The sequence below is a fragment of the Hippoglossus stenolepis genome, chromosome 13 (genome assembly GCF_022539355.2).
Source record: "Hippoglossus stenolepis isolate QCI-W04-F060 chromosome 13, HSTE1.2, whole genome shotgun sequence".
Classification (NCBI taxonomy): domain Eukaryota; kingdom Metazoa; phylum Chordata; class Actinopteri; order Pleuronectiformes; family Pleuronectidae; genus Hippoglossus; species Hippoglossus stenolepis.
Window position 1 is genome coordinate 10,921,873 of NC_061495.1, and position 27,899 is coordinate 10,949,771.

The following is a 27,899-nucleotide window of genomic DNA, read 5'->3' on the forward strand; positions in this document are numbered from 1 at the left end:
CACCTTCTGTGCCAATGATGAGACCCGACTCGTTTGACGCTTGCTGCCACTAAAGAAACGCGTTTCCCCGTCTGTGTTGTTGACTCCCAGATTGTTTTGACTACTCAGCCGATGCAGAGTTGAGCTTCATCGTCAATCCTCCTAGCCCAGTCCACCACCACCACACTCCCTGGGACGCAGCAGCCAAAGAGGAAAGACGAGGGCGAGCTCACAGCCACCGCAGCAGCAGCAGCATCATTCCCCCGATCACACTTGAGGGTAGGGGACAGGGGCGGATGCTCAGAGAAGAGAGGGTCTCAGGAGGAGGTGCCCACTTCCATCTGTATCCTCCCCATCCTCCTCTTCCTCCTCTTATCCCTTCTCCAAGTCGAGGGGCTTAACTCTGCTCTTCCCATTTTGGCTTTTTCTTCACTTCCCCCAGAGTATACTAACTCATCCAGTTTATAAGACCCTCAGCCAACAACCCCTCTACTACCAGACAGCTACTGTTTGTCATCTCACAGAAGAGTGGAAGAGTCGCCTATTCTGGGTTTGAAGGAAGTGTCACTAGTGGCCATTTTGCATGGGCCTGTAATCATGTCATATCCTGCCTCTATCCTCATCATGCATCCTCCAGCGTCTGACTGCTAGACTGCTGCCCTTGTCACTCACTGAGCATGTTCAGTGCCCAACCTGCAGCATAACCTTTTACTCTTGGGTTTTCTCAACCCTCCATGTCTGATAATTGGCTTTATGGTTTAGATTTGTTTAGATTCCGGTGTTAACCGGAAAAATATATTCGTTTTACAAACCCGGCACAAAGTACCCGAAACCTTTGTCTCGCACTGTCCCTCATGATGTTTGACAGCGCCATAAGTTTTGGGTCACTCAGGCCAACGGCATCCATCTGCTGCCACCATCCTTTTGTTTTTTGTTTTTTTCTGTCCAACAGCTTTATTGTTTGCTCATTTTGTGTTGCGTTCATTTTTCCTCCGTTCAGTGAGTGGGAACGAGCCCTTCACCATGCATGCGCACGCCACAGCAAGCTTTGATCTTTTTTACTAGAACATGAAACCCTGGAACACTAACACTTGAAATGACAGGACCGGACAAACAAACATAATTCTTGGTACAACTAAAGCTATTGACTTGACTACCTGCCAGGACCTCTCGAATGGCCCGTTTTGTCTTGTTGAATGTGTGTGTGTCCGTTTCCATGTGTGGAATGTCGAAGATTGAGTCCCATTCCCAAACTTTATGGTCAGTGTTTGTCTGGAGCACCATCCCGTCTTCTTCCCATGATCTTTCAAAGAATTCTCACATGTGTTTTATTGATAGAAATCTGCCAGTCAGCGAAAAAGTGATGATTTGACAGATTTATCACCCAGCATCTGTGCACTAACTGGACATTTTTTTGCAGAAAGAAATTAATAATAACACACAATTTTGGGGCTGGTATTACCACACTGGTGGTTTGGCAGGTTTAATCCTGTTAACTAAGATTTTATTTTCTCTGCGTAATAACCATTTGCACAGGGATATCATTTGTTTTTGATAGATTTTCCCTTGATATCTACAACAGCATCTAAGTGCTATTGTAGGATCAAAAATAATGGCATGAGGGGGTACCTAATCAAATTATACTTTGCAGTTAGATGTAACTGTAAAGAAATCCTCATGAAATTAGCTCAGTCACTATATTGTGATAAGCATCTGGACTTTAAATTACAAAATTGTGGCAAAGAAAAACAGTTTATTGTAGTGGATTAACCTCTGCAGGCTGATTTTCATAGCACAATGAAATGAGCGTTGCGTAACCAAACTGTAGTCAAGGTTAAATCATGCAAAAACACTGGTTCAGTCCTTTTTTAATTGTTCCTGTGTTTGTGACGTTTGGGATTGGGTTGGCTTGTGATGGCTTGCAGACAGGCCCCCGTTTCAGCCGTGTGGTCTGTCAGCCCTAACTGGTATGCTATTGATCTGATGAGGTTTACGGACTCGCCTCAGTGGGCTCCGCAGGCTCATCTCAGCCAGCCAAACCATGTGACCACCAGGCCAGCGTTGTGGGAGAAAGGAGGGATGGGGCTGGAGGGGAGAGCATGTGTCTTCTCTCCATGTTATGTGCATGTCAGTCCTGGTGCTGCCTGCGTTTCCCTGTGGTCCAATTTCTGCTTGTCCCAACAATGCATGACGGAGACAGACGGCTGATTCTCTGCCTCTTCTTTTAACAGACGTTTTCCTCCATATTGTATGTCAATAACTTTTGATTTTTTTTTACCTAACATAGTTTATCATCTTTTTCTCTTCCAGCTTTCAAACAATGAGGTCTTAAATGGACTAAGACTGTTTAATTGTTTAGATTTCTTCAGCTCTGTCCTGTGCCTGTATGAATTCAACGAAATTATCACCAGATAGGAAATGTTAATGTTTGATATTTTAAATGAGGCTCTGCTCACTGATCAAGCTGGTTATTGAACTCGAGCTTTTCCTAAACATACAGCCAATCATTCTTTTAGTCAATCTGGATTACGTCAGATCATCAGAGCTCAAGGTCATTGTGCACTGTATTGAATTGTTCTTCAGTCTGGTACAAGAGTGAGCTAATGAACCAGTACGCTCTGACAAGAGGCAGTGTTAGTGCTGGCCTGCTAGAAGGCTGATAAATTAGACTCCTCCTCTGCATTGTTTTAAACACTTAATGTTACTGTCACTGCTCAGTAGTAGCTCATTAGTTTATCGCTGGCCAGTTGACATCACAATTGATGAGAATCAGCAACAACATTTTTGTCCTTTCTCTAGATTACTGTGAAATTTTGTATTTTAGAAGTTAATTTCTAAAAGTACAATTTAACTTTGCTCCACAGGACTGAAAGCAAAAGGGTTAAGTTTGCATCACAGTCAGATATTAGTCAGATTTGTCATCAGGTCATGTGTTGTCTGCTTCACCCACTTCTCCGTTTATCTATCATCCTTTCTTCCTCTGTATGTTCGTGTATGTTCATGTTCAGATGCTGATGGCATGAGCGGTGGGGAGGATTCCTTCAACGTCAACGACCCAGACGAGGGTTTCTCCTCCGGGGCTTCCAACAGCAGCCAGCCCAGCGGCATCAAGGCGAGCGGCAGCGTGGGGCCGCGGGGCGGCAGCCTGAACAGCAGCAGCAGCAGCATCAAGAAAGCCATCACAGCCCGGCTGTCACGGGACAAGGAGAGGGAGAGGGAAAGGGAGAGGGAAAGGGAGAGGGATCGAGAGAGAGCAGCGGAAAAACAGGCCGAATTGTCTACTGATCACCAGGCAGCTGTGAGGAGGCATCACCAGAGGCAGCAGTCGCCTCCAGCCAGTATCACCTTGGATGCCATCCAGCTGAGCCCCATTAAGAAGAACCTGAGCTTCCCTGTCGGGCCCACGCTGGTGCGGACTGGAAGCACCTCCTCCAGTAAGTCTTTTGACTGCATGAATTTCAACCTGAACGGAGGCAAGGACGAGAGAGAGGAGGCACTGGGAGGCTCAGACAAGGAAGGGGAGCGTCCGGCAGGCAGCTCCCACCGCCACTCCACCATTAGCCTGCAGGAGGAGCACCTGATCAGGCCAGAGGATGCCCAGGACCTCCTGTCTCCTGGAGCTCCCCTCACCAAGCAGTCCCGCTCCCCCAGCTTCAACATGCAGATCATATCACAGGTCTAACATGCAGGGCAGGGCATAATACACACACACACACACACACACACACACACACACACACACACACACACACACACACACACACACACACACACACACACACACACACACACACACACACACACACACACACACACACACACACACACACACAACCTAACCATAAAGGCTTGTTCACACCGAACATGGCGTAATTTCATACAAAGTGAATCGAGTTGAAATATTTTAACTCGGGCATCAAATTCGCGTAGTGCGATGTTGCATCATCCAATCAGCGCTGAGAATGAAACTCCGCGGACTCGGCCCTGGGACCGACCCGAGCTAGAGAGTGATCAGGCCCTTCACTAATCAGCCCCAGGTGGCCTTGGAAACCACAGTCATCCAGACCAAGCTCCTGTAGGAGCCGGTGACAGTCCCTGAGCTGTGTGCTGTTCCGGGTGGGCTTGTGGACCCACACACAACAGCGCTGGCTTCCCCAGTTTTTCGATTAACTTGAATAAACACAAATGATCCGCATTCGGTGTGAACACACCATTACAGCCTGACTACTACAACTCCTGTCTACCTGTGCGTTAACGTGTGTGTGTGTGTGTGTTTGGGAACAAACCCTTTCATCATCCATTAAATAAAAATTGGCCTGCAGTTACTGAGAATGCAACAAGAAAAGTAGTAAAATCATAACAGCCCACTTCTGTAACCACAGTGGAGCATTAAAGAGTCACTGCTCTCTTTGTGGAGAGAAAAGTCGTAAGGATGCCACGCTAGCTGAAGGGGAAGTATGACATTTCAGATTTTTCTTGAGTTCATGAATCAGCAATAACACTTATCGTCGCTCATGTGGAGAAGAGTTCTCTTCATTCCTTCCCTGTCATTCCCGGGCTCACGTGCAATCGTTCTTGCTGATTATCTTCCTTCTTAATTGCTGTTTGGTGGAAATGGTTTTACGGAGAAAAATAAATCTTTAAATATTTAGTTAATTACAATCCAAAGAAGATAGATTTTGTTTTCGTTCACTTTGCTGAAGTCAGATTTTGTCGGATCCAAATGATTCTCAGCCCATGACTTTAATTTTATTGTGAAAATTATTATAATAATAATGATCTGATTTGATCTATAAAACTTTTAAGATTGTTGTTCAACCAAACTGGAATGTGATAAGGGTTTGTCTTGCCCCAGACTTTTAACCAGGCAAATCACTACTGTGCAGCTACAGAAGGAAAGAATTCCTCTTGTGATTTGATATAAAACCCGAAACTTGAGTAGGAACTGGATAAAAACATTGAGAAGGTGCAGGTTTGTGTCTGAAGCTAAAGGCAATGACTGTATTTTATATTGGGATTGTTTTTTCTGGTTTAAACCATTGCAATCTGAAAGCACTTGTTGGTGTCGAGGCTTGTGCGTGGCATTGTCTCTGATCCGTTGAATTTGCCGCTGGAGGCTCGTACTCGTCACTGTGCATCAGCAGTAACCATGACGGTGGTCTTGTTGTGCTCTGATTGGATGCTCATGAAACATTTTGTTCTACCTCATTGTGTGTTCACCTGCCACTCAGACACCTGTCTCCCAATCAGATGCAGGATTAAAGACCCCATTAGGTTTGAAACCGGAGCGCTCGACCAGTATAGCGAGGGACCAATATGGTTTCACACTGCAGCTGTAACGACACTGAAGAATCTGTTCTGACTGAATTTCTGGTCCACACATTTCAGTTCAATCACATTGTGCACAAACTCGCGCTGCAAAACGAGAACACAACCTCTGTCTTCAGGTTTTCATATTCTCTGTCATATATCAAACAACCACACTGGGGGTTAACCTGATAATTTACCAAGAGAAATGTCCTGCTTATCTTTTTATTTATGTAATGATTTTCAAAGTGCAATTTTGTTCTCCTCACGTGCATGGAGTTGGATCTTCTCTGCTGATAAATGCCTGCATCTGTGCACAGTGCTAGCTAGCCTTCTGTAGTGCTCCCTGCCCAGACTGAGTGATTTTAAAACATGGCGTGCTTGTCTGCATGTTTATTTCCCTGCAAAGCACTGCTGTTTTTTTAGATGCGTGATTTACGGCCAACAAGTCAAACCCAAGTCTCGTCTTCTGCCAGATGTGCCAACACACATCCTCTTAATCTTTTTTCGCTTGGGTGTCTTAAGTTAAAAATGCCTTTTTTTCTGTTTACTTGTCTTATTTTAAATTTAAGGCACAAAAAAAGGGATGTTTGGACGTGTGGCTCAACGTGCCCTTAGATGCGGCTTCACCTTTTTTGCCATGAACCATCTTTTCACTCGTCACTCGTGTGTGCGACACACTGTACTTTCACAATCATTACTAAGCATTGCTGTTCACGTTAAAAAGCAGTATAGTAAGCGTCTGTGTACTGTAGCCGTCAGCTGTTGTATTGCATTTCCCCAAGTCTTGCTTACGTGCTCGTTGAAAACGAGGGTGAATGATTAATGTATATAAAAGTCAGTTCAGTCTGCAGTGAAACTGTCACACACTCGCGCTCCTGCTGTGCTGAAAAGCCGTCACACGGCCACTGCTCCTTTGTGCGCTTCCACCTTAAACATTTCAGGCCAAACAGCCTACGATTGCTGGCTCTTTGGCCTCACGGCGCTCCTCCTCTTCCTCCTCCTGCTGGACTGGACTGCGGAAGAAGAAGAAGAGTGCAGTTCACGCTCTCACCTGGTCTGTCTGCCGTCATCCTCTGTGCTGTGTGGCTCCCAGCGAGCCGTGTTACCATTTGCTGTATTTTGCTGTGAGTTGAGTGGCACCTTTTTGCTGTTTTTAAAACTGGTGACGTGTTCATGTCATTAATATATGAGTGCCCCTGACCGAGATTTACCAGCAGCCATGTTGGTACTGTATGTTGACTTAGAGTAATCCCTCAGTGTCTGGTGTTATTTGCATGTGATCAGGGCGGGAAATGAACGCCGGCTAGCACACGTCTGATTGGCTGTGGCTGATTATTTTATCTTCCATTTATTTTTGGCAGAATTATCAGCTCAGAAATCCTCACATGGTCCACTAACATTTAAAAAACAGAAAATCTCTTCAAGGTTGTGGAAATATTTCGTTAACTTCGTACCGTGTCAGCTGTTGCTGCTGGTGGACAACGTTCATTTCCTGTCCTGCATGTGATAACTGTGGGCTTGGTTTTCATACAGTATAATGCACTTTAATCCATCCACCTCTCTCCTCAAGATAGTTATAAATGATATATATATATATATAGATGTGCAAATGTGTATACACTAAATGCAGGGTTTAAGTCTCTTTAAAGTAGTACTTCTATGTGATGTCACATCCAACACAATGCTATTTTTGTTAGTCTAAGGGTACAGCTATCTATTTTTATTTTTTCATTTCAAAACCAAAAAAAAAAGTTCCGTGGTCTGGAAGGTCTCAGGAGATTATCAAAATGCCACATTTAAAAATGGCAGCACCAAAATTTCTGTTCTTGAAGTCAGAATTGATTCTATGCAACATTTTTTCCCCTTTTTTTCCTTTTGTTTTCGGTTCTCGGTATATGGGCTCTCATTAATCCTTGTCGGGTGGGATGGGGCTGATGCTTTTAAGCTGATATTTAAGGTGCGAGTCCTCAACAGCATCCTCATTCAACAGTTCCGTTTGTACACCCTGTTGTGGTGCCACAGAGTAAGCACCTCTCATGTGGGTAAAATACGAGAGAAAGCCACATGTGGACTTCTGATTCATGTTGAGCCCTCATGTCAGTTTGCTCCTCTGTGGCTCAAAGACGTCGGCCAGTGTATGAAATGTAAACAGATGATCGGTGATGAATCTAATATTGATGCTTCGAGGGAAGCTGCTGTAAGATGTGATAACACTGTACCACTGCTGTTGTATAAATGGAGAGAAAGACTTATTTTAAATCTTGTAAATATCGAATGTACAAAGGTGAGAGCAAGGTAAATTTAAAAAAACAACCGAGGATCAGTCTGATATGTAGGGAGAAATTAATCTGTATATTGTTGAATAAATATTGTGCCGTAAGGGATCCAAGTGTCTCTCTGCTTTGTGTGTCATTCAATACGATGTTGCTCATTCTCACTCATCACCATGATGCAGCTCACAGTCTATTACTATCATATAAACCAATATCCACAGTACATATAAGCTTTCCATATTTATGCTTCTGCACCAGTGACAACCAGTGGCCGGAGCCATGTTTTCAGGTTGTCCGTCCATATGTACATATGTTGGTACGTCTCTGACACTTTTATTCTTGTGAACACTTGGAACGTCTTCCAATTTTGTACAAATGCTCACTTGGAGTCAAAGAAGAAGAATTTTGACGTTAAAGTTTAAGTCACTCACTTCACAAAAAACCCTTTTCCCTTGTGAACGCGTTATTTTAAGAATGCCTTGAGAGAAGCTTTTCAATTTTGGCGCAAATGTTCACTTAGACTCAGAAATGAACTGATAAGATTTGGGTGATAAGTCACAGCGACCTCATGAGTCTGGAAATGAACTGATATAAACTGAAACTGCAGTGGTTGGTGGCAGCATACAACCACACAGAGGGAGTTCTGGTTTTAATCTTAGTTTAGTCTCAAAAAGATCATAGCTGCTAATAATATGGTAATATATGATACACTTAGTGAGGTTATAATTACAGTAAGAGATAAAGCTATTAGATTTAATAAACAGAAATAAAGAGTTTGCATTTGATTGACACATTTCTCAATTTTGTTTAATCTTGTTTAAATATGATTTATTTCTATTGTTTAGTACTAAACAAAATATTTTGGGGTTTTGGACTCCAGTCGGTGATTTATAGGTGACACCTTTGTGTTTTGATAAAGCTATTTGATCAGTAATATGCAAGTTAATTGTAATGTTTGTGCAAAAGGTTCAACTGAACATCTCCTACACAGAGCCACATCTCTCCTGCAGAAAAACTCTGACAGCTGAGTTCAAGCATGTGACCAGCTGTGATTATTGGTGAGGTGCTGACATCTGGTGGTGGGACGTCAGAACAACTGGGAATTCAGATTACACAAGAACAATTCATGAAGGTCTGATGTGTAATTCAATGTCTTCATTGGCAACTGTGGTGGTTTATACCACATGAGAGGGAAGAATTCTAGTAGCCTGCTCAAAAACTGAAGGATCAGATAGACTTTATCAACAGGTCAAAGCAACACTATGTAACTTTTACTGAGAAACAGCGCCCTCTGCAGCCACACGTGGTGAATAATAAAAAATAAATAAGCTGTAATTATCCTAACTTTATTCAGGCTCTCCTGGTCATTCTGTCTTCATGAGTTTTCAACACAGACACGGTTTTAACACCTGGAAACCAACCAGCGCTCCATTCAGTAACTAGATCCCCTTACTACAATACTCTGAAGGTGTCACCTGGCAACAAGTGTTGTTTGACAAACTGTTGTAATGCCTGGAAAATGACATGAAACACACACCACACCACTGAAAGTGTGTGTTGCTCAAGCCAGACGCCAGAAACCCCTTCATGCTTCTGCTGTCGTTCGTCCGAGTGAGAGGAGCGTCTGAAGACAGTAAAAAGGGTAAAGTTATCTATAACTAAACTTACCATAGCTGTTGTAGACATATTTTTTCACTGATGACTTAAAAATGACTGAGCTTCCTTGTCTTCTGAAATTATTTAAAGTGTGTTTTGCTGACTCACCTTCTTGGGTGTGTTGAGCTTAAATATTTATATATAGATATCTCAATCTTTTTTTTGGTGGTCAGGTGGAAACTGACTGGATGACAGCTGCTCTGTCTTATGACAGAACACATTAGAGCCACTTAAAGGGGGGGGGGGAATCATTTGATGAGATTTTCAAAAAAAGTTATATTATGAGTATAAAGTCATAATATTGCAATAATAAAGTTGAAATGTTACAATAATTAACTTTACGCACAATACAAGTAATTACATTAAAATAATAAAGTCGTAATAATTACGATAATGAGGTGGTTTTACAGGAAAATCTGATTATTCTATCGCCTGCGTTGAATTGAGGAATGTGGATTACTTGTTTAGTTATGCTTTAGTTTAGGTATCACAAATAATAAAATAATTAATCTTTTGGCTCATCAGCACCATATTTTCAGAAGTATCCAGACTTTGAAAGGATTGTGCAAGAAACTGTGTCTATTTGGCCTTGTTTCAGTTTAGTCACATTAGTCTCAGAATATTACAACATTGTCCTCGGAATATTACATTATTTTAGAATTCACAAAATGTGGCCCTAATACTCCCCATGTTTTGACATTATTTTAATTGTAATCTCAATTACGACTTAATTCTCAAAATGTCTTCATTGTACTGTCCAGCTGAGTCATCACGAAGCATTTGTTGCCACTGTAGAACGTGGTGGCTGAATCGGTGGATCAATGTGCTGGAGATGAGAGCTGCTTGCTTGCTGCTCAAGGAGCCTCGGTGGAGGAAGAAGCAATAATGAACAACAGATCACATGTCGGGGAGATAAAAGCATACGTCAGAATACTGAAGCACCATCACTCAGAAGGTTTTATAGATGAGGAGTGACTGTCTGCCTCTACCTCCAGTGTTCGTTCAGAGCAGAAGCTTGCAACTTATAGTCTTATAGTCAAACCTTAGACCTTTTGTTTGTGACGTCTTCAGAAATGCTGCCGAAATCTGAGAACCAGGTCCAACCAGAGGGATTTATCAAGCAGCTGCAGCAGAGCAAAGTCGGAGTAAATCAAGTGGTTTCTTGCTTTAAAAGGGTGAGTGTTCGCCTGTTATATTTCTCCTCATGATCAGGGATCATTACTAAACAATTACCATGGTGAGAAGGGACATTTATTCACTAGTAAACGTGACTGTACAGCAATGGATGAACCAAAGATTCAATAAATCCAGTTCAAAGATTAAGGTTTTTATTCTAAGTGCCTGTGGGGAGTAAAATAAAAGCATTTTGTGGGAAATAAATGACCCGTATCTCATTTTCCATTAAGAAAGCAGAAGAAGAGTCTGATACGTTTACTCATATTGAAACCATTGGAATCAAGATGCGGAGAAGAATCAGAAGACCAGACAAAGGGTTCAGTTCAGATGAGGCAATAAGAAACAGACTAAAATCCACAGTCCAAAAACATGAATACAAGTCGTGAATGGGTTAGCAATGCTAGGAGAAACACTTGAAGGACATGAGGGTAACAAGACAATCTGGCACTAAACTGTAGAAAGGGGAGACTGTATAAAGGGGTTTACCAGGTGGGGAAAGCAGGGACAGGAAGCTAATCAGGTGGCAGAGGTCAAAAGTTAAAAAATATTCCTCCTTTCCTAACGAAACTTTCATGAGGTCAAGGAAAGAAGATGTATTGATATCTGAAGATACATACAGTGATAGACTCAATGCTGTCTGCCTACAATTCAAGAAAGGTTTCTTGTCAAAAGCAGAATGACACCTAAAAGATGGATGTAATTACAAAATAGATGTCTGTGAATATAAAAACAGAACAAACAAGACTGAAATGTTGAAATAATGTGAGAGAAAGTTGAGCCATTCAAATAATAATTGAATTCAAGTTAATAATATTCAGGCTGAAGTGCAGCTCGGGACAAAGAGGGTAAAACAGTATTGGTATAAATCATAAAATCAAGAGCACCCCAAAACTGTACTTAGATACACTACTTGAGTGAGTATACTGTATCTTTGTGAAAAACATGAATTATATCCCTTAAGTACAACAAATAACTTTTATCAATATTATAAACTGCAAGTGTTTCATCTTTTAACAGAAAGAAACTGCAGTATTTTAGCTGTGTCATGTTATTAATCCACTCTCAGTAATGCAGTAATTTATTGATCCAGAACTGGCGTCGGGCAACGTTCTGTCCGATGAGGAGGAGGTTCGGTCAGATTTTGCTCTGGTGTGGCTCAGCACTGACATCACTGATGCAGTGCTGAGCCAGCACCCACAGCCCCGGCTGCAGAAGGCTCCTCTCTCCTCTCATGCTGCCGGGCTGTCGGCCTGCGTGGGGCAGATCTGTGCAGCGTGGCCCTCCCATGTTGTGATGGGAGAAGCTGAGGTGGAATCGGAGCTGGTTCACGCTCTGGCAATCAGCGTAGCCAGACCCTCTAAGCATCTCTCTCTCTCCCCTTCTTTCCAGCGCTGTGCATTCGGCTCCTGGATCAGGGAAAACATCTGCAAGACGGAATGTCGCCTCTTTGAAAAAGGTGTCAGGTAGGCAGAGCTGCTTTGTACTGTGTTGGTTTGGTGAAATGACCTTGTTGATGTTGCCAGTGCACAATGACACGGAAATACTAAAGAAAAGCTACATGAATGAATGTATTAGTTCTCTCCAGCAGCTGCTACTCTTATCACACTGTCTGCTGAGGAATGACATATCAACACTGCCAGGTATGTGCTCATGTTATGCCCCTTTGTCCTCTGTGACCCACTAGAGAGGATGTGTGTAAGTGTGGTTACTCAAAAAACGATCATGTGGAAGAAGCCATCAAGCCAGAGGACTTCACTGGGGAGTCGTGGGACAAACACAGACACGTTCGTGAAGTCCCCACTGATGCTTACGGAGACATCAGCTTTGGTGGTTCAGGCCCAAAGACAGGAAAGGTGACCCAATCCTTTCTCTACACTACGGCAACATGAGTGAAGTGCCTGTAAATGTGTCTTCATCCCTCCTTTTCTTTCCACCTGTGTCCATTCTCAGTATGTGCGAGTGTCCGCAGACACCAGCCCCGAAGACCTGTACCACTTACTGACAGAGCAGTGGAAGCTTTCTCCTCCCAACCTGCTGATCTCAGTGACCGGAGGAGCCAAGAACTTCTATCTGAAGGCTCGTCTCAAGAACATGTTCCACAGAGGTCTGATCAAAGTGGCCCAGACGACAGGTCAGTCAGCCAGAGAGAGAAACGCGTGTGTGAGCTGTCCAAGTGTAACAATGATGATATGCAGTAACAAATTAAGTATAAAATCATTGGGAAAATATTCAGTATTTTTAATAAGTCATTGTTTGATTGACATTTGTAAATCAGGTCATTTCCTGTTGGTTTACTGTGCAGTAAAGCAGGGGCGGATCTGGGGCAGGGCCAGGGGGGCACGGGCCCAGGCAAACCATTTGATTGTCCCCTGATTTAGAAAATCCTCGAACCACACTGTAGTAAAGTAAAGTATTTTTATACTAGATGTGAAAACAGTGTGAAGATTAGCTGTGCAGTAGTAAACATTATAAAATACATGGACCACACACTTGAGGTTGGAGGCACTTTGTTTTCGGTTGTTTGTCTGTTGTTTGTCTAAGAAAAAAAACTGTACGCACTTCACTGAGTTGTTTGTCTGTCCTTCCCATTATTGCAAGCATGATATCTCAGGAACGTCTTGAGGGATTTTTTTTCATTTATTTTATTCATTTATTTATTTTCAAGTTTGGCACGAATGTTTACTTGGAGTCGAACAGAACCTGGTGTGATTTTGTTGGTGGAGGTTTTTTGTTGTTTTGTCTGGTTTGAGCGACGTCCCCTCCAATTAAATGAAATCTTAAAGCTGCAGGGTTGAACGATATTTTAGACAATAGAGGGAGACAGTGAGCTTCCAGTTTGGTTTCAACATGACAGTAGCCTAATGCATACAAGTTGTACCTGAAGTAATAGTTTTACCAGTATGATGTGGAAGAACCATGACCTGAACCATATTCAACACATTTGACACAGCGTTAAAGAGCACATACCTCTGCAGACTATTGATGAACAGGCTACTGTAAGACGAGCCGATACGATTGTCAATGACACAGCTAATATTCAGAGTATGAGCTGCTGCCCTCTGGTAGGAGGTTAAATAGATTTAAAAATTCAGTTATCCCTGTATTTATAAAGCTTTTAAATAGTGGTAGATAAAGCCAGATTTGGCACTGGAGGATGATATCTCATTTGCTCACTTGTTGTTACTCATTTATTTTGCTGACTGTATTTATTCGAACCCTTGTATATGAATATGTACATGTATTTGCAATATGGTCAGGTACGCACTGTAAAGTACCATGTTATGCATCAACACATCTTTAGGGTAATTGCGATGATGTTTGTTGTATAACGGGGATTTGTGCCTGTGTACGTGTTTATTTGTATCTTTATGGCTGCAGCATGGGTGAAGAGCCCATGAAGAGTTTATCTTGGATCTCTTGAATGTTGAGTAGCACAAAGACTGGAAACTCAGGAAGTCACCGCAGCCCCATTCCACTGTCCCGTGTGTAAACGTGAACCTATTCTTCATCACATTGTTTCTCTGAATTTGAAGATGTTGTGTTGCTCACAGGTGCCTGGATCATCACCGGTGGTACCCATGCAGGTGTGATGAAGCACGTGGGGCAGGCGGTGAGGGACCACGCCCTGAGCAGCTCCTCCTCGCAGGGTCAGATCGTAGCTATCGGAGTCGCAACATGGGGAGTGATTCACAACAGAGACGCTTTGGTGAATTCAGAGGTGTGGAAAACACATTTACACATGGCTTTTCTTTCTCGTGTTGCGTTGATACGTCGTTTTTATAGAATAGATTCTTCTTGTGATATCATTTCATTCCTCTTATGCCACCAACTTCACTGCAGGGTTGTTACCCAGCCCATTATTTGATGGACATCAATGGCCAGGGCCGGCTGTCCTGCCTCGATAACAACCACACCCACTTCCTGCTGGTGGATGATGGGACCAACGGACGCTACGGTGTGGAGATTGAACTGCGTAGTCGTCTGGAGAGGTGCATCTCCGGGAAGCTTCTCGGAAATAAAGGTTAAAAGCAACTGATGCATTGTCTACAAATACAGCAAGCCACTACAGATAGCATCTCAAATCTGTTCCCTGCTTTTAATATTGATTTTTTTGTTATCCAACCCATAGTGAGCGGTGTGACCATCCCTGTGGTGTGTCTGGTTTTGGATGGAGGACCAGGCACTCTGAATGTGAGTCATCAGTTTCAAGCCTCCTTGTTGTTGTCTGTCTTGTCTGAATTTGCGTCTCCTTTCAGACCATCTATAATGCCGTGATAAATGGTACACCTTGTGTGGTCTTGGAGGGCTCTGGGAGAATAGCAGATTTGATTGCCCAAGTCGCAGGACTGCCAATGAAGCGGGTTACTATTGCCCTTGTCCGCCAGTTGATGAAGAAATTCTTTGGCCAAGAGGAGGAAACACAGGTCATAACATGGACCAAAATGGTACGTGATCCGATCAACACCTTACCAATTAGAGATGAATTACTGCTGTTTATTTCAGTAGTTTTATTTAAAACTGGATTAGATCTCATCATAGCCCAGAAACTATGCTCCAGAGGGTCCCCAGGGGGCTTTACTGGACCTCAGTGCTGTACTTGATTTGATGCAGTGGACCATAGTGTGGAGGATGGTGGATCACTTCATCCTCTACTGTTCATCTAACTTCCTCTTGGACACATCACTGGCAAATATGATAATCTTCATTTTTAGGCTGACGACATTCTGCTTTACGTAACTTACAACACATGAGGATAAAAGCCATCTTGTTACTCCCATTCACTGAATTAGCAATGTTGAAAAGAGCTATGCAAATATAATGATTACTTGTCAGAACGTTTGATTGCCTTGCTGCCCACACCCGGTTCGTTGTCTGTTACAGATTCAGGACATCATCCAGTTGCCTCACCTGCTGACCGTGTTCAGAGTAAGCGAGGATAGCCACGGGGATATGGATGTTGCTATTCTTCAAGCACTACTCAAAGGTAGGAACCTGGTTTCCACAAAATATTTAGTAGCTGACTGGACTAAGTGAAGTTGCACAACACAGTATTAAAAGCATCAATATAACAATAATGTAATGTAACAATAATGTTGCTTCTCTGATAAGTAGATGAATGGACTGAGGTATCAAATGCGGCATGTTTGAAAACCAGCAGAGATATTTTTTCTGATATATTTTACTTGACAATTTCTTTTAGTTACAGTTGCTACAAATGATCAATTATAGAAATGAGTATGTGTAAAACACATTCTGCTTTGTGAGTTGAAATGTTTTATTATTCAACCCCTGTAGAACAAGCTGAATGCACTAAAAGGAAGTGAGCCCTCCACCCGAGATTCTCACTTAATGCTTTGACCATGATGAATCATCACTCTAGCTGAACTCTGGTGTACATTGTTTCCATGAGTGAGCTCCACTGCAGTAATTATAATGCATTTCCAGGCAGTGGTCCTGCTCACTCTGCTAATGTAGATCCATAGTTTTGTAGTCACAAAGTTCTCAGTAAATCTTTGTAGTAGTGTAAACACAGCTTTGCAACCCGGACAATACAGCTGCACACGTAGCACTTTACTGTGTAGATAGTAAAATAATCGATTTGTCAACTGAGGGAAAATGTATCAGCAAATTTCTACGTTGCATTTATGAAAACCTGAGCTCTGCATCAGTCAATCCAACTAAATCTAAGTTCTCTAAATCTAAATATGATTTATCACTCTCCCTCTTAAATGGTGTCAATTTAATTCTCTGCTCAGCTTCAAGGACCAGTGAGTCACAGTGCTGGAGGAGGCAGCTGGAGCTGGCTATTGCCTGGAACCGAGTGGACATAGCTGAGACTGAGATTTTCACTGAAGAGAGCCAGTGGAAGGTGGGTCTGTCCATTACACAACATAACAACGACACCAGCTCTGATCTGGCCCACATACAGCCTTCTCATCCCATCATGAACTGACTGTATATTAAGATGGACGACATGACAGTTCCCGAAAAGTGAAGCCAAAGTGTCTCAATCACCACCTGGTGGCTGCCTGCAGTATAGGTCATAAATACTGCCTCCTCCATGTTAGCAGATTGTATCGACAAAATAAAAAGGGGTCAAAATATACATTTTCTCATAGATGGTTTTTTTTAGGAAGTTTTTATCACACTGATGTTTATTCAAGTGCAAATTTTTCAGTAAATCTGGTTTAGTTTATTTGATGCTATGAAAACGGAGTGAAATATGATTGACAGCTGACACTGACTCACAGTTCTTTGAGCGTGTGTTTTGATGGGATCTCGCTACCGCGGCTCCATCCCTCCATCCCTCGATCGCTACTGAGCAGATCCAGATGAACAAGTTCATATCCAGGATATTTTAGCTTTATTTCCGGATAGTGTGAGAAAGTGGAGACGTGTCGTCCGTCTTAATATAAAGTCTATGATTTCAACTTGTGGCTGTGAAACAGAGAGGACTAAGTTGAAAGGAGAAAATATTGTCATATCAAATGGAGATTTAAGAATACAAGTAAAAACAATAGATCGATTTTGTATTTATTTATTTTTATATCTAAATTTTGTTCTTTGGAATACTCGAAGAAAATAGTAAAATGTTTTATTTGTAAAAAAATGTCAAGCATCATCCGAATATTAAGCTAATAACCTCATATCATAAAAATGTTCGAATACAAGGGGCAGAGAATATCCTAAAATAGTATAAATGATATCATAAAAGTTATGATTCTTTCTCCCTTCACACATGAACCTGACATTAAAGAGTTACCAGTCCCTTCAATGAAACACATTTCTCAAAAATAATTTATCACACAGAGTACTGGGATGCTGATTGTGCCTTGTGATCTCGCTTTAGTCCAGTGACCTCCACTGGGCCATGCTCTCTGCCCTCATTGGCAACAAGCCGGAGTTTGTGAGTCTGCTCCTGGAGAACGGCGTGAGTCTGAGGGATTTCCTGCAGGACGAGGAAACGCTGTGCGAGCTCTACAAGCAGCTTCCCGGCTGCTTCTTTCTCCGCAGGCTGGCCAAGCGGGTTCAAAGCTCCAGCAGAATTAGGGGAAAAAAGTTCAACATCAGGCGTCGAACGCGCTGCGGGCAAGCTGAAACAATCTCCATGACTCACGTGTGCAGTGAGGTGCGTCGCCTGCTGGGCAGTTTCACCAAGCCCCTCTACCCTCCTCCCACCAACATGGCATACCACTTCAACATGGCTATTGAGGAAACATCCACATCAGTGAGTAGGTTTATCCATCGTATATAGTCTCTTCTCAAAATAAGCAATCCGGCCACCAGAAAAAACACTGCGATTGAATAAATGTAGTTTAAGAACCACTCAAGGTTTGACATTTAAGACAATTCTACCTGAATAGTTCTGAAGTCATAGCTACAACCATTCATCAATTAATGCAACACTTTCCTTAACGTTTCCTCGAGCTGTCTAAACATCAGTGGGATTCCGGAGGTCCACTCAGCGAGGACAAGGCTGAAGCACAGAGGGACCCAGGCACACACCTTTTCCTCTGGGCTGTCGTCCAGAACAATAAGGAGCTGGCTGAAATTTCCTGGGAGCAGGTGATGAAAACAAACTTATGTGGACAAAGTTTTAAAGTTGTCATGGTTTTCTCTGTATCTGTATCCGTGTTTGTGTTTGTTTGTATAGTGCAGAGACGGCATTTGTGCTGCTCTGGCCGCCAGCAAGATCCTGAAGAATATGGCCGAGGAAATTTGTGATGCGGACGAGGCAGAGGCCATGCAAGAGCTCGCCGATCACTATGAGAAACATGCCATTGGTAATGATACCGCAGACATAATGAGTGGCTTTACTGTACGGAAAAGTTATTTTACCAGGTTAGCATTTATCTTCATTGTGTGTGTGGGTGTGTGTCTCAGGTGTGTTTAGCATTTGCCACAACAGCGATGAGGAGCGGGCTCAGAAGCTGTTGGTCCGTTCATCACCATTTTGGGGAAAGACGACGTGTCTGAGGCTGGCACTGGAGGCTAATGATAAAAGCTTTGTAGCTCAGTCAGGTGTCCAGGTACAACAATCTTCGTTAGATTTGTTCAAACTGATTATTTTTGCCTTCGATTTTTGAATTCATATCTCGATGAATGGGACTTTATGCATATATGCATGATGCCGTCTGATCACCTTCCTGTCTGTCTTCCTTCAGGCTCTTCTGACTCAGATCTGGTGTGGTGAGCTTTCAGTGGACAACCCTGTGTGGAGGGTGATGGTCTGCATGGTCTTCTTCCCCCTTATCTACACTGGCTTTCTGGTTTTCAGGTCAGTGTAAAAGTTTGCACAAGATGTCTCTATGGTTGGTGTCAGACATGAACTGAACTTTGGACGTTTTCCGGATCTTTCCCTGCCAGCCCCCTACTAACATGACATTAGAATTCATTATAGAAGATCCATATGTCTGGTGTAATCTCGCTGTTCTTTTTGTCCAACCATACATGGTTCAATGTTTGTAATTTATCACACATTTATCAAAGATGAACATGATTCGATGTGAATCTTATCTCAGTTTACAGCCATGTCATTAATATGTGATTCTATGAACACATTTGTGCTACTGCTTGCGCCACATCTGTGACGGTTATTAGTGATGTTATGATTCTCACTCTAGACGTGATGAAGTCATCCACAGAGAAAACGAGAAGAAAGAGGAGATCAAGACAATCGAGACTGTGACAGGAAGTACAATAAGAACTAACTCTCGTGCCTTGTAAGTACTTATTTGTTGATTATAATTTATTAATACAATGATTAAAGCTAAAAATGCCACTTGGGTATGATAAAAAATATATATAACATGAAATATAATCTGTATAATACCATTCTGTCCACAGTGACCCCAACCAGCAGCACCTGAAGCCTCTGAGCAGCTGGTCCAGACTGGTTTGTCTCTACAGCTCCCCACAGGTCAAGTTCTACTGGAATATTGTGTCTTACTTCGCCTTCCTCTTCCTGTTTGCTGTGGTGCTCATGACCGACTTCCAGGCTACACCCTCTGTAGGGGAGTTGCTGCTCTACATCTGGCTGATGTCTCTGGTGCTTGAGGAGATCAGACAGGTGAGAGGCTGCAGCTGGCACACACACACACACACACACACACACACACACACACACACACACACACACAACACATAAGAGTTGACCCTTTCACTGGAACTAATTACTGTGTCAACAGAGTTTTTCTTATTCTAAGAAATATAGGATTTATTGATTACTACATCTTCTACAAAATAATTTGTCCCTCTCTCATCTCAGCTCTTTCATGATCCTGATGGTTTTGGGTTTCGTAAGAAAGCCAAGATGTACATCCACGACCTGTGGAATATTTTAGACGTCCTCTCCGCCCTCCTGTTTATTTTTGGCCTTGCTTTTAGGTTAGTTTCCTTCCTGTCAGACAAAGTGCTCTCACTGCGCTGCATGGGTCATCTGTGAATCACTAATGTTTTCTATTTCAGGCTGACGTCCGAGCTGTTCTACGCGGGTAAAATCCTCCTCTGCATCGACTTCGTGGTCTTCTGCCTCCGCCTCATGGCCATCTTCACTATCAGCCGAACTCTGGGACCCAAAATCATCATAGTCAGGAGGATGGTGAGGGGGTTACGTGGCGACCTGATGGAATATGCTCCAAAAAACCTTTATCTGACACAAAAATAGTCTCCACTGGGCCTCTGTCTGGTGTCTGCAGATGAGATGTGCTGTTTGTGTTGAATATAAGGTGTTTGTGTTGAATATAAGGTGTTTGTGTTGAATATAAGGTGTTTGTGTTGAATATAAAGTGTTTGTGTTGAATATAAGGTGTTTCTGTGTTGCAGTTGCACTCTGGTTTTCAGTCTGACCATCCTCAAAGATGGAATATTCATTCAGCTAGTTTCAATTATTCCTTTCATGATATACATGACAATATTTGAGCTGCAGTGCAACCTATTGAAACTTTTAGCAGCAAACACATAGTTTTCTCAAGGACCGTACCTCAGTAAAAGTCAGCCACCAGATGAAAGTCACCACTGTGCATACTTCACTTATCACTTGTCACAGTATCCAGATGTGTCCATTTCTTCTTCTGGCTTGTGACTGATGTGTCTGTTTGTCCTCCAGATGACGGACTTGTTCTTCTTCATGTTCCTGCTGAGTATCTGGGTGGTGGCGTACGGCGTGGCCAAACAAGGCATTCTCATCCACAATGACAATCGGCTGGACTGGATTGTCCGTGGGGCAGTTTACGAGCCGTACCTCATCATATTTGGAGATTTCCCCTCCAATATTGATAGTGAGTGAAGATGGAGAACAATGTTTTTTTTGTAGTTGAAACATTTTGTAGTTTTTATTATTCTTTGTATGTAAATTAAATCATTATGTTTTGGGGTTGTCCATCCGCCTCATTCTTTTGAACACAAGACAACTCAAGGGAACGCTCACTTGGACTCACGGATGACCTGATTAGAATTTGATGGTCGAAGGTCAAAGGTCACATTGACCTCATATGAGTCTGGGGGAAAAAATGTAAAGACTGAAACTGCACTGGTTGGCAGAGGAATACAACCACAGGGCAGTAATTTCAGTTTTACAGATGAAATGTAGTTTCCATACACCAAGGAAAACATTCTTTCCTCCTTTTGACATTGAAGGTTGTTGGTTTTTTTAAGATATTACCACAAAGAAAACAATCTCTTTGCCCTCTGCAGATACTGCATTTAAAATAGACTCCTGCACCATGAACGGCACCGATCCCCTGAAGCCCAAGTGTCCAGTGTTGAATGAAAACCAAACGCCAGCCTTCCCTGAGTGGCTCACCATCATCATGCTTTGTATTTACTTGCTCTTTGCCAACATACTCCTGCTCAACCTGCTCATAGCTATCTTCAAGTGAGTTCCCTCAACACGGCTATCATCATTTTAGTGATGACATTTTCCCTTTTCACTTGTTCGTGTGTGTCTTGTTGCATTCCTGCGTGTCGTGTCCCGTTGCTTTGTCCTGCAGTTTTACGTTCCAGCAAGTGCAGGACAACACCGACAGAATATGGAAGTTTCAAAGATATGAGCTCATTAAGGAGTACCACAGCCGCCCAGCCGCCCCGCCTCCCTTCATCATCCTCGGCCATCTCTACCTCTTCATCAGACACGTGGTGCTGTGCAAGCCGCCCGTCAGACCCAAGGAGTTCAGTGAGTATTGAGTTAATAACTTCAGACTATTGACTCTGTGATACTATGCTGCAGACTTCTATTCTTATTTTAGCTTCATCAATCTGTAGAAAAATACTTTTATACATTGTGACAACAGTGGTGTTTTCATCATGAGCCCAATTATAGTCATTTCAGTAAAGTCCTGTTTTCAGTCTCTACATATACAACAGTTGACTGAAATTCCATGCTTCAGTCATAACCATAGGCTGTATATAAAGATGGACGACAAGACTCTCAAAAAGTGAAGCCAAATCATCTGGGCTGGCCCCTGGTGGCTGGCTGCAGTATAGGTCAAAAACCTATACTGCCTCCATGTTAGTGGATGGTACATGGACCAAACTAAAAAGGCACAATAAAACACATTTTTCACAAAGAGGGTTTCTGCAATTTTAGGTTGTTCTTATCAAAAAAAAATTTCCAGATGGGAGCACCTGTATATCCAGTATAATATGTCTTAATTTTTGTACAATGGGAGGAAGTGGACACATCTCGTCCATCTTTATATACAGTCTATGGTCACAGCTACGCCATCTCCATGACAACTGAGCAACTCCACCAGACAAGTGTGACATTGTTTTCAGAGACTTTTTAGTCAAGCTCACAATTACAGTTTTATAAATTTGTTCCTTTTTCTTAACTTAAAAGGGTTAACGCATTGGATGTATATTCCCTTTCCAGTTTAACTTTGTTAATCTTAATTAGCATTTCTGTGTCTATTTGTATATGTACAGAATTTTTTAAGGTCGTGACGCTGAGCATGTGACACTGTGTTTCAGATAATAAGCTTTCTGAGATAGAGGACGAGGACCTGTTGTCCTGGGAGGCACTGATGAAAGACACATACCTGATATCCACAAAGCAGGAGCAGAGTCAGAGCATGGAGCGACGCATCCTGGACACAGCCCAAAAGTAAAGTCCCACAGGAATGTAGCTGCAGAATAATCCTCTGTCCTCACATTTGTCCATCCTAATAGACCGGGAATGATATTCAAACAAATGCTTCCGTAGGGTTACAACCATAACAGATCTGTTGGAGAGGGAAGAGGAGCCGAGCTCTGCTGCCATGGTGAAAAGACTGGCCCAACTAGAGGAGCAGGTTGTGACCTGAATTTTTCTTATCACTACTGTTGCACCTGTGTCTGTAAAATTTCACATTCTGTGAGAGCGAGCGAGGGCAAAATCGGTCATCTTTAGCATTATATAAGCAGTCATCAGTCAGTATTTGACCCACTTCCGTTATGTTTCATCAGGTTGCCCAGTCATACCGAGCCCTGCAGTGGATTATGGACAATCTGAAATCTCTGAATCCTGCCACAAAAGAAGCGCAATCACTGAGTCAGGAGCCAAATTCCTCATTCACCATTATTGTCGATTTAACTATTGTTGTTTTGCAGTTTTATTTTGTGTTAAATCTCCTTTTGTTTGCACTCATTGTGATTCTGCCCTGCAGCATCCACTACAACAGATGAAACCCCTGACACTTTGATAAATGTGTCAGAGAACGAGGACGGGTTCCACGTGAACGCCCGTCAGTTTCACTATCCGAACAGCAAGATCCGGCGCTTCCCTGTGCCTGAGGAGAAAGTGCCGTGGGAGGTAATTCTCACACAGCGCATCTCTACCACAGAATCATCAGAGCTCTGCTCGAAAAGATGGTCTGGGTTTGTTGAATCCGGTTTGATTTCGTGTCCTCCTTTTTACAGGTCAGTTTCAGCTCATACAACCCAACTCATTATGCCTCTGAAGACAGTGGGGACCATGTGGATGGGTAGGATTTAATTCATTCATGACGTTATGTCCCTATATGGCTTGATGTGAGGATACCTTTTCAATAGTGTTTTATCAAGATAACCAAATATTTTCTTATTGAAGGAGACCTATGTTTTCTCCAATTTTTCTTTCCTCTGCTGTGTTATATAGTTGTTTTTTTTAAGTCTGCAAACTCTGCAGTAAAGGAGGCTCCTTTCCCCCACAGAAAACACTGATCCTAAAGCTCCTGAAATGCCTCGTCAGGAGTCTATGCGATCATCAGAATGTTCTTATGTGCCACATTTGCATAACGCACGCCTAGCTTGCTAGTCTGGCACCCCCCCCTCACAAAGCCACGTAAAGCAGGAGCAGAGTCCGATGTTTCCTACATGAGCTTGTACCGGCTGAATAATCATAACAGAGTGGGCCAGCCGGCCAATCAGAGCAGACTTGGCTTCATCAGGAGGGCCTTAAAGATACAGGAGCTCAAACTAAGGGTTTCAGACAGAGGCTGAAAAGAGGAGCTGCAGCAATAGGCCGTATGAGTAGTGTGGTGTTTTCTGAACATTAGAGCAGTTAATGAATGAATGTCTGCTTCAGATTAAAGTTTGTCTTTCTGACCTTAACCTGAGTCCACTTTCTAATTAATATCTCCTCTCTTCTCATCCCTAATATTTAATCTCTTCCTTCTCGACACAGATTGGAATCCGAGGCAATAGATAATTACAGGTATGATATAACATAAGAGACATAAAGCATCAAATGACACTTAAAGCAATCATACATGTCTCGATGTCTGAAAAATGTATCTCCTCTGTCATCAGAAACCCAGGAGGGAGGACTGGCATCAGGGGACAAGGTGCACTCAGCCAACTGGGTCCAAATCTGAACCTAGACCTTATTGTTACACGGTAGGTCAGCTCGTGTGCTCCTGCAATGTATGTTTGTCTGCCACTGCATTGTATGGCATGAGCTATGGTTTTGAAAGTTTTTTTTTTTAGCTGGCGAGACATTGAGAGATCTGTTTTGGAGTACCTGGCAGTCTGGGACGAGAGCCAAAGAACCTTGGCTTTTCCTGGGGTGAGTCCAACTGTTTGTTAACTTCAGGGTTTTTTATCCTTACTTTTGTAGATCTTCAAATAAATCTAAAGACATTTAAACCCTCAGGGACCCGTCCAATCTGCTGATCTGCTGCCTGTGACGCTCAAGAGAACCATGGGAAAGACGCTGTTTGAGATACTAAATGCAAAAGTGTCAGAGGGAACAAAGGTGGGTCTTTTCAACACATTGTCTTTTTATAATTTAACACTAGATAGACAAGTTCACAGACAGCAGTAAAGCGAATGAAAAAACAAGTGGAGCAGTGAATGAATAAAACAAGTTCGAAGAGGTGAATGGGTAAACAAAGCAGAAAGGACAAACCAGACACCAGGGGGCAGTCTTGTATGATTTGCAGCCGGTGACAGGAAAAGTTACATTTTCATGAAAAAATAAAAGACAGTGGTTGATTAAATAAAAGTAAAAGTATACAAAGATGGATGATATGACAGCTCCCCAATTCACAACTAAAATGAACATTATGCTTCTAACTAACGTTATATTACCACTCAGTGATTGCCCCATTCTGTCTTGCACTTGCGAACCCTCGGCTCTGCGAGCTTTGGCTTCAGGCATCACTGGTTCAACATTCCATTGTCCTCCCTCACACTAGTTTCAGCCTCAGGGGTTTTCTGAAGGGGTAAAGACCTCCACCTCCAAAGAGCCCTCTGTGGCATAGGTGCATTATGCTTCACTCTGTTTTTCTAAAGCCTAGTAGGGATGTCACCGAGCAACTCCTGCCTCACACATCTTGACGCTGACAGTGATGAACGTGTGGCAGCTGTTGTGTTACTGTGTTTCAGGTGTCTGAGGGTTATGTAGATGACTGCAGGAACACAGATAACGCCTGGGTGGAAACCACCGTCTTAAACATTCACCTGGACAGAACCAGCCAGGTGATGGTAAATATCAATAACACGGTGAGAACATCGCTACTGTAAAATGCGTAGAGCAGCTATTATTATGCCTCTGCACTGGCAACAACCGCTGCCTGCAATATGTTGCCAGGTTGTCCGTCCATAAGAATGTTGGTACGTTCCCCTTTTATTTTTGTGAACACGATATCTCAGATTTCATGTGCTGCAAACATACACTTGCAATATTTGGTTTCTCTGCATTCAGGGGATAATTATGTACAAAATTCCGCTCATGAACTATAATGATACATAATCACTTATTACTGTGTTTGATCATCTTCTTCCTCGTAGTTGGTGAGCGGCCACGGCTTTCCTCAGTGGCAGGAGGTGAGCAGCAAAACCAGACTCGGCTCAAACCAAAGAGACTCTCTGCGGCAGGTTGCTGGCCTGCACAAGATCAAGTTCTGATCTTCACTCGGCTGTAGCTGTCAATGTGCCTCCTCATCCACAGGTTTACAGGTTCATTCTGCTGCAGTGAAAGCAGCAGAGGAAAGAACGGACAGAGGCTAAGATGCTGTAAAGCCATAATGTATGAATGTATGCTGCCGTGGATGATTTTTTACAGATGTCATATGACATTAGACTGAATGTTTAGTTTGCACACTGTGTTGTTCACTTAATGCATTGATATGAACTGACATATGAGAATGTATAGGCTGAATTCAGGTAATCTGGGAAATTGAGGGACACCTAAGCGACAGTCTGTTTATTTCCTCTTCCAACAAAATCTAGTCAAAAAGACTTTTACTATAGGTTAGCATGGATATCATGTGACTGAAATCACATGACCTCATGGTGGTGTCACAGTAAAGGTGCTGGGCAAGTGTCAATCAGGAGCCCGCCCCTTGGAATTGCCCGACAAGTTCAGTGACACAAGATTAATGTTAAGGATATAAATCTGTCATGAATTAGACAACGTTCCTAATTGTTATCAGATTATGTTTGAGATGTATTCAAGCAAAAAAATATGCATTGACTTTTAATTTTTTTTTTTTCAACATTTTTGTAGTTGTCCCACTTCCTCAAACCTGATTGATAATGTGGGATAATGTTGAGTGTGCTTTGGGTTCTGGGACGGTCATTGAAGTTCTCTAAATGGAGGAAATATGCATTCAAAGACTGAAGTAAAAAAAGAGAAACTAAAGAGATGTAGCAGATGATCTGCAGTTGTCAAACAGTCGCAGAAGTCAAAATTGCAAAAAAAAAAAGTATCACCCTACAATACATTGTAATCGAGTGCTTCGTACTTCTACAACTCCTTACCAGAGGGAATATTTTATTTATTACTTCACTGTGTTTATCTGACAGGATGGTGAGTTACAGAAATGCAGATTACAATGTATTATAAATAAAATACAAAACAATACTACTACAATACTGCAATAATATGACTTATACATATATACAGCTGAGAAGAAGTTATTTTATTTTAGATACATTTAGCTGCTACTTCTCCACCTTTAATGCAGGGCTTTCACATGTATTCAAGTACAAGTTCCTCTGAGAACTTTATTCTCCACTTCTGACAAACTGCACCCAATATTCCTCTTGTGTCAGGCGCTGGTATATGTTGCACTTTATGTCACATGTGACCTTTATCTAATCAACCACTCTTGACCTCTGAGATGAATAAAAACCAACCTACAACTTTATCATTTGTCTCCACTGCCTCTTCTCTCTGCTTGTTTGGGACACCTCAGTGTTTTGAACTCATTCATTACACATGTTACACGTATGGGATTTTTTTTCAACAGGGGTTTTCTGCACCTGACACACATGCAGCCCTGCCGTGGTTTCGGAGCAGCCTCTGCCACCTGTGATTGGCTCAGGCTGAGGTGGCCACATGGCGCAGTATCGGTTCCACGCCCTCCACATTCCCCTGTTTGCTCCTTGTTCAAATTATTCCTGCGCTAGAAAATTCAAAGATCGTCGGCACAGTCCGTCAAAACCGCTCAAGAGTATTCAATGGTTACTTGCACAAATTCATGAATTCATGTTTTTAGATGAAACTTTGTATACACTCATCAACAGTAAAACATCTGTATTATTATGATTATGATTATTATGATTATTATGATTATTATTATCCCAGTGAAGCCCCGGCGGCGCAGCTCCATCGAAAATATACCGGGGCTATTTTTAGCCATAACGTCAGAGAGTAGAAAAAAGAAGAGCACCCACTCTGCTCTTTATTAGCGCCACTAAGCCAAAAGATCCTCCAATAACCCTAACCCTATGGATAAAACATTACATACAGTTTGGAGATGAAATTGAAGTGGATTTCTACATCGATTCATTAATGTATTAAGTTAGTAATTTCTTATGAGGTCAACTTTTCACCTCTGCGAGCCTTTCACAGTCATATCTGTTTCCTTAGGTTGAGTCAAAAATCACAGGGATCATAACTCATGTCATAACGTAAATTCACACCTGTGTCGCAAACTGCAGCCACGTAAAAGACCATAAATCTGTTTAATGCATTCCTTTTTAAAAGTACCAATTATTGGTTGGCCTTTAAAAATCATCCAATATGAGCCTTTCACAGAC

At 42.4% G+C, this 27,899-nt stretch overlaps 2 protein-coding genes across 4 annotated transcripts in view; both read left to right on the forward strand.

Moving 5' to 3' along the window:
• The window catches only part of LOC118119715 (protein FAM126B), a 40,328-nt gene extending 32,655 nt beyond the window's left edge, over positions 1–7,673 (forward strand). The window contains exons 12-13 of one of the 3 annotated variants that reach the window (XM_035173891.2): positions 91–306; positions 2,988–7,673. In XM_035173891.2, coding sequence (XP_035029782.1) covers positions 91–306; positions 2,988–3,661 — 890 coding nt within the window. In that variant the 3' untranslated portion in view covers positions 3,662–7,673. The remainder of the gene's footprint in view (positions 1–90; positions 307–2,987) is intronic. The other 2 variants (XM_035173892.2, XM_035173894.2) reach the window with 2 other exon arrangements.
• Positions 7,674–11,687: 4,014 nt separating this feature from the next.
• Positions 11,688–26,987, forward strand: trpm2 (transient receptor potential cation channel, subfamily M, member 2). Its single transcript, XM_047342491.1, has 32 exons — positions 11,688–11,857; positions 12,079–12,247; positions 12,345–12,525; positions 13,946–14,112; positions 14,235–14,415; positions 14,524–14,585; positions 14,651–14,839; positions 15,276–15,378; positions 16,151–16,263; positions 17,245–17,622; positions 17,838–17,960; positions 18,049–18,178; positions 18,279–18,424; positions 18,560–18,672; positions 19,019–19,117; positions 19,242–19,464; positions 19,663–19,806; positions 19,876–19,995; positions 20,503–20,674; positions 21,090–21,270; positions 21,386–21,567; positions 22,365–22,497; positions 22,597–22,684; positions 22,839–22,942; positions 23,052–23,184; positions 23,292–23,337; positions 23,704–23,740; positions 24,162–24,248; positions 24,339–24,417; positions 24,505–24,606; positions 25,239–25,355; positions 25,644–26,987. The coding sequence occupies exons 1-32, from the start codon at positions 11,688–11,690 to the stop codon at positions 25,758–25,760; spliced, it is 4,389 nt and encodes a 1,462-aa protein (XP_047198447.1). The 3' UTR covers positions 25,761–26,987.
• The last annotated feature ends 912 nt before the right edge of the window (positions 26,988–27,899 follow it).

What these genes read in the sequence shown, in the direction of transcription:
- trpm2 (XM_047342491.1), top strand. Translation starts at nt 11,688, where the DNA reads ATGGGAGAAGCTGAGGTGGAATCGGAGCTGGTTCACGCTCTGGCAATC. An exon ending in CAAAGTGGCCCAGACGACAG is followed by an intron (nt 12,526 to 13,945) that starts GTCAGTCAGCCA and finishes TGTTGCTCACAG; the next exon opens with GTGCCTGGATCATCACCGGT. An exon ending in AGTCAGGAGCCAAATTCCTC is followed by an intron (nt 22,943 to 23,051) that starts ATTCACCATTAT and finishes ATCCACTACAAC; the next exon opens with AGATGAAACCCCTGACACTT.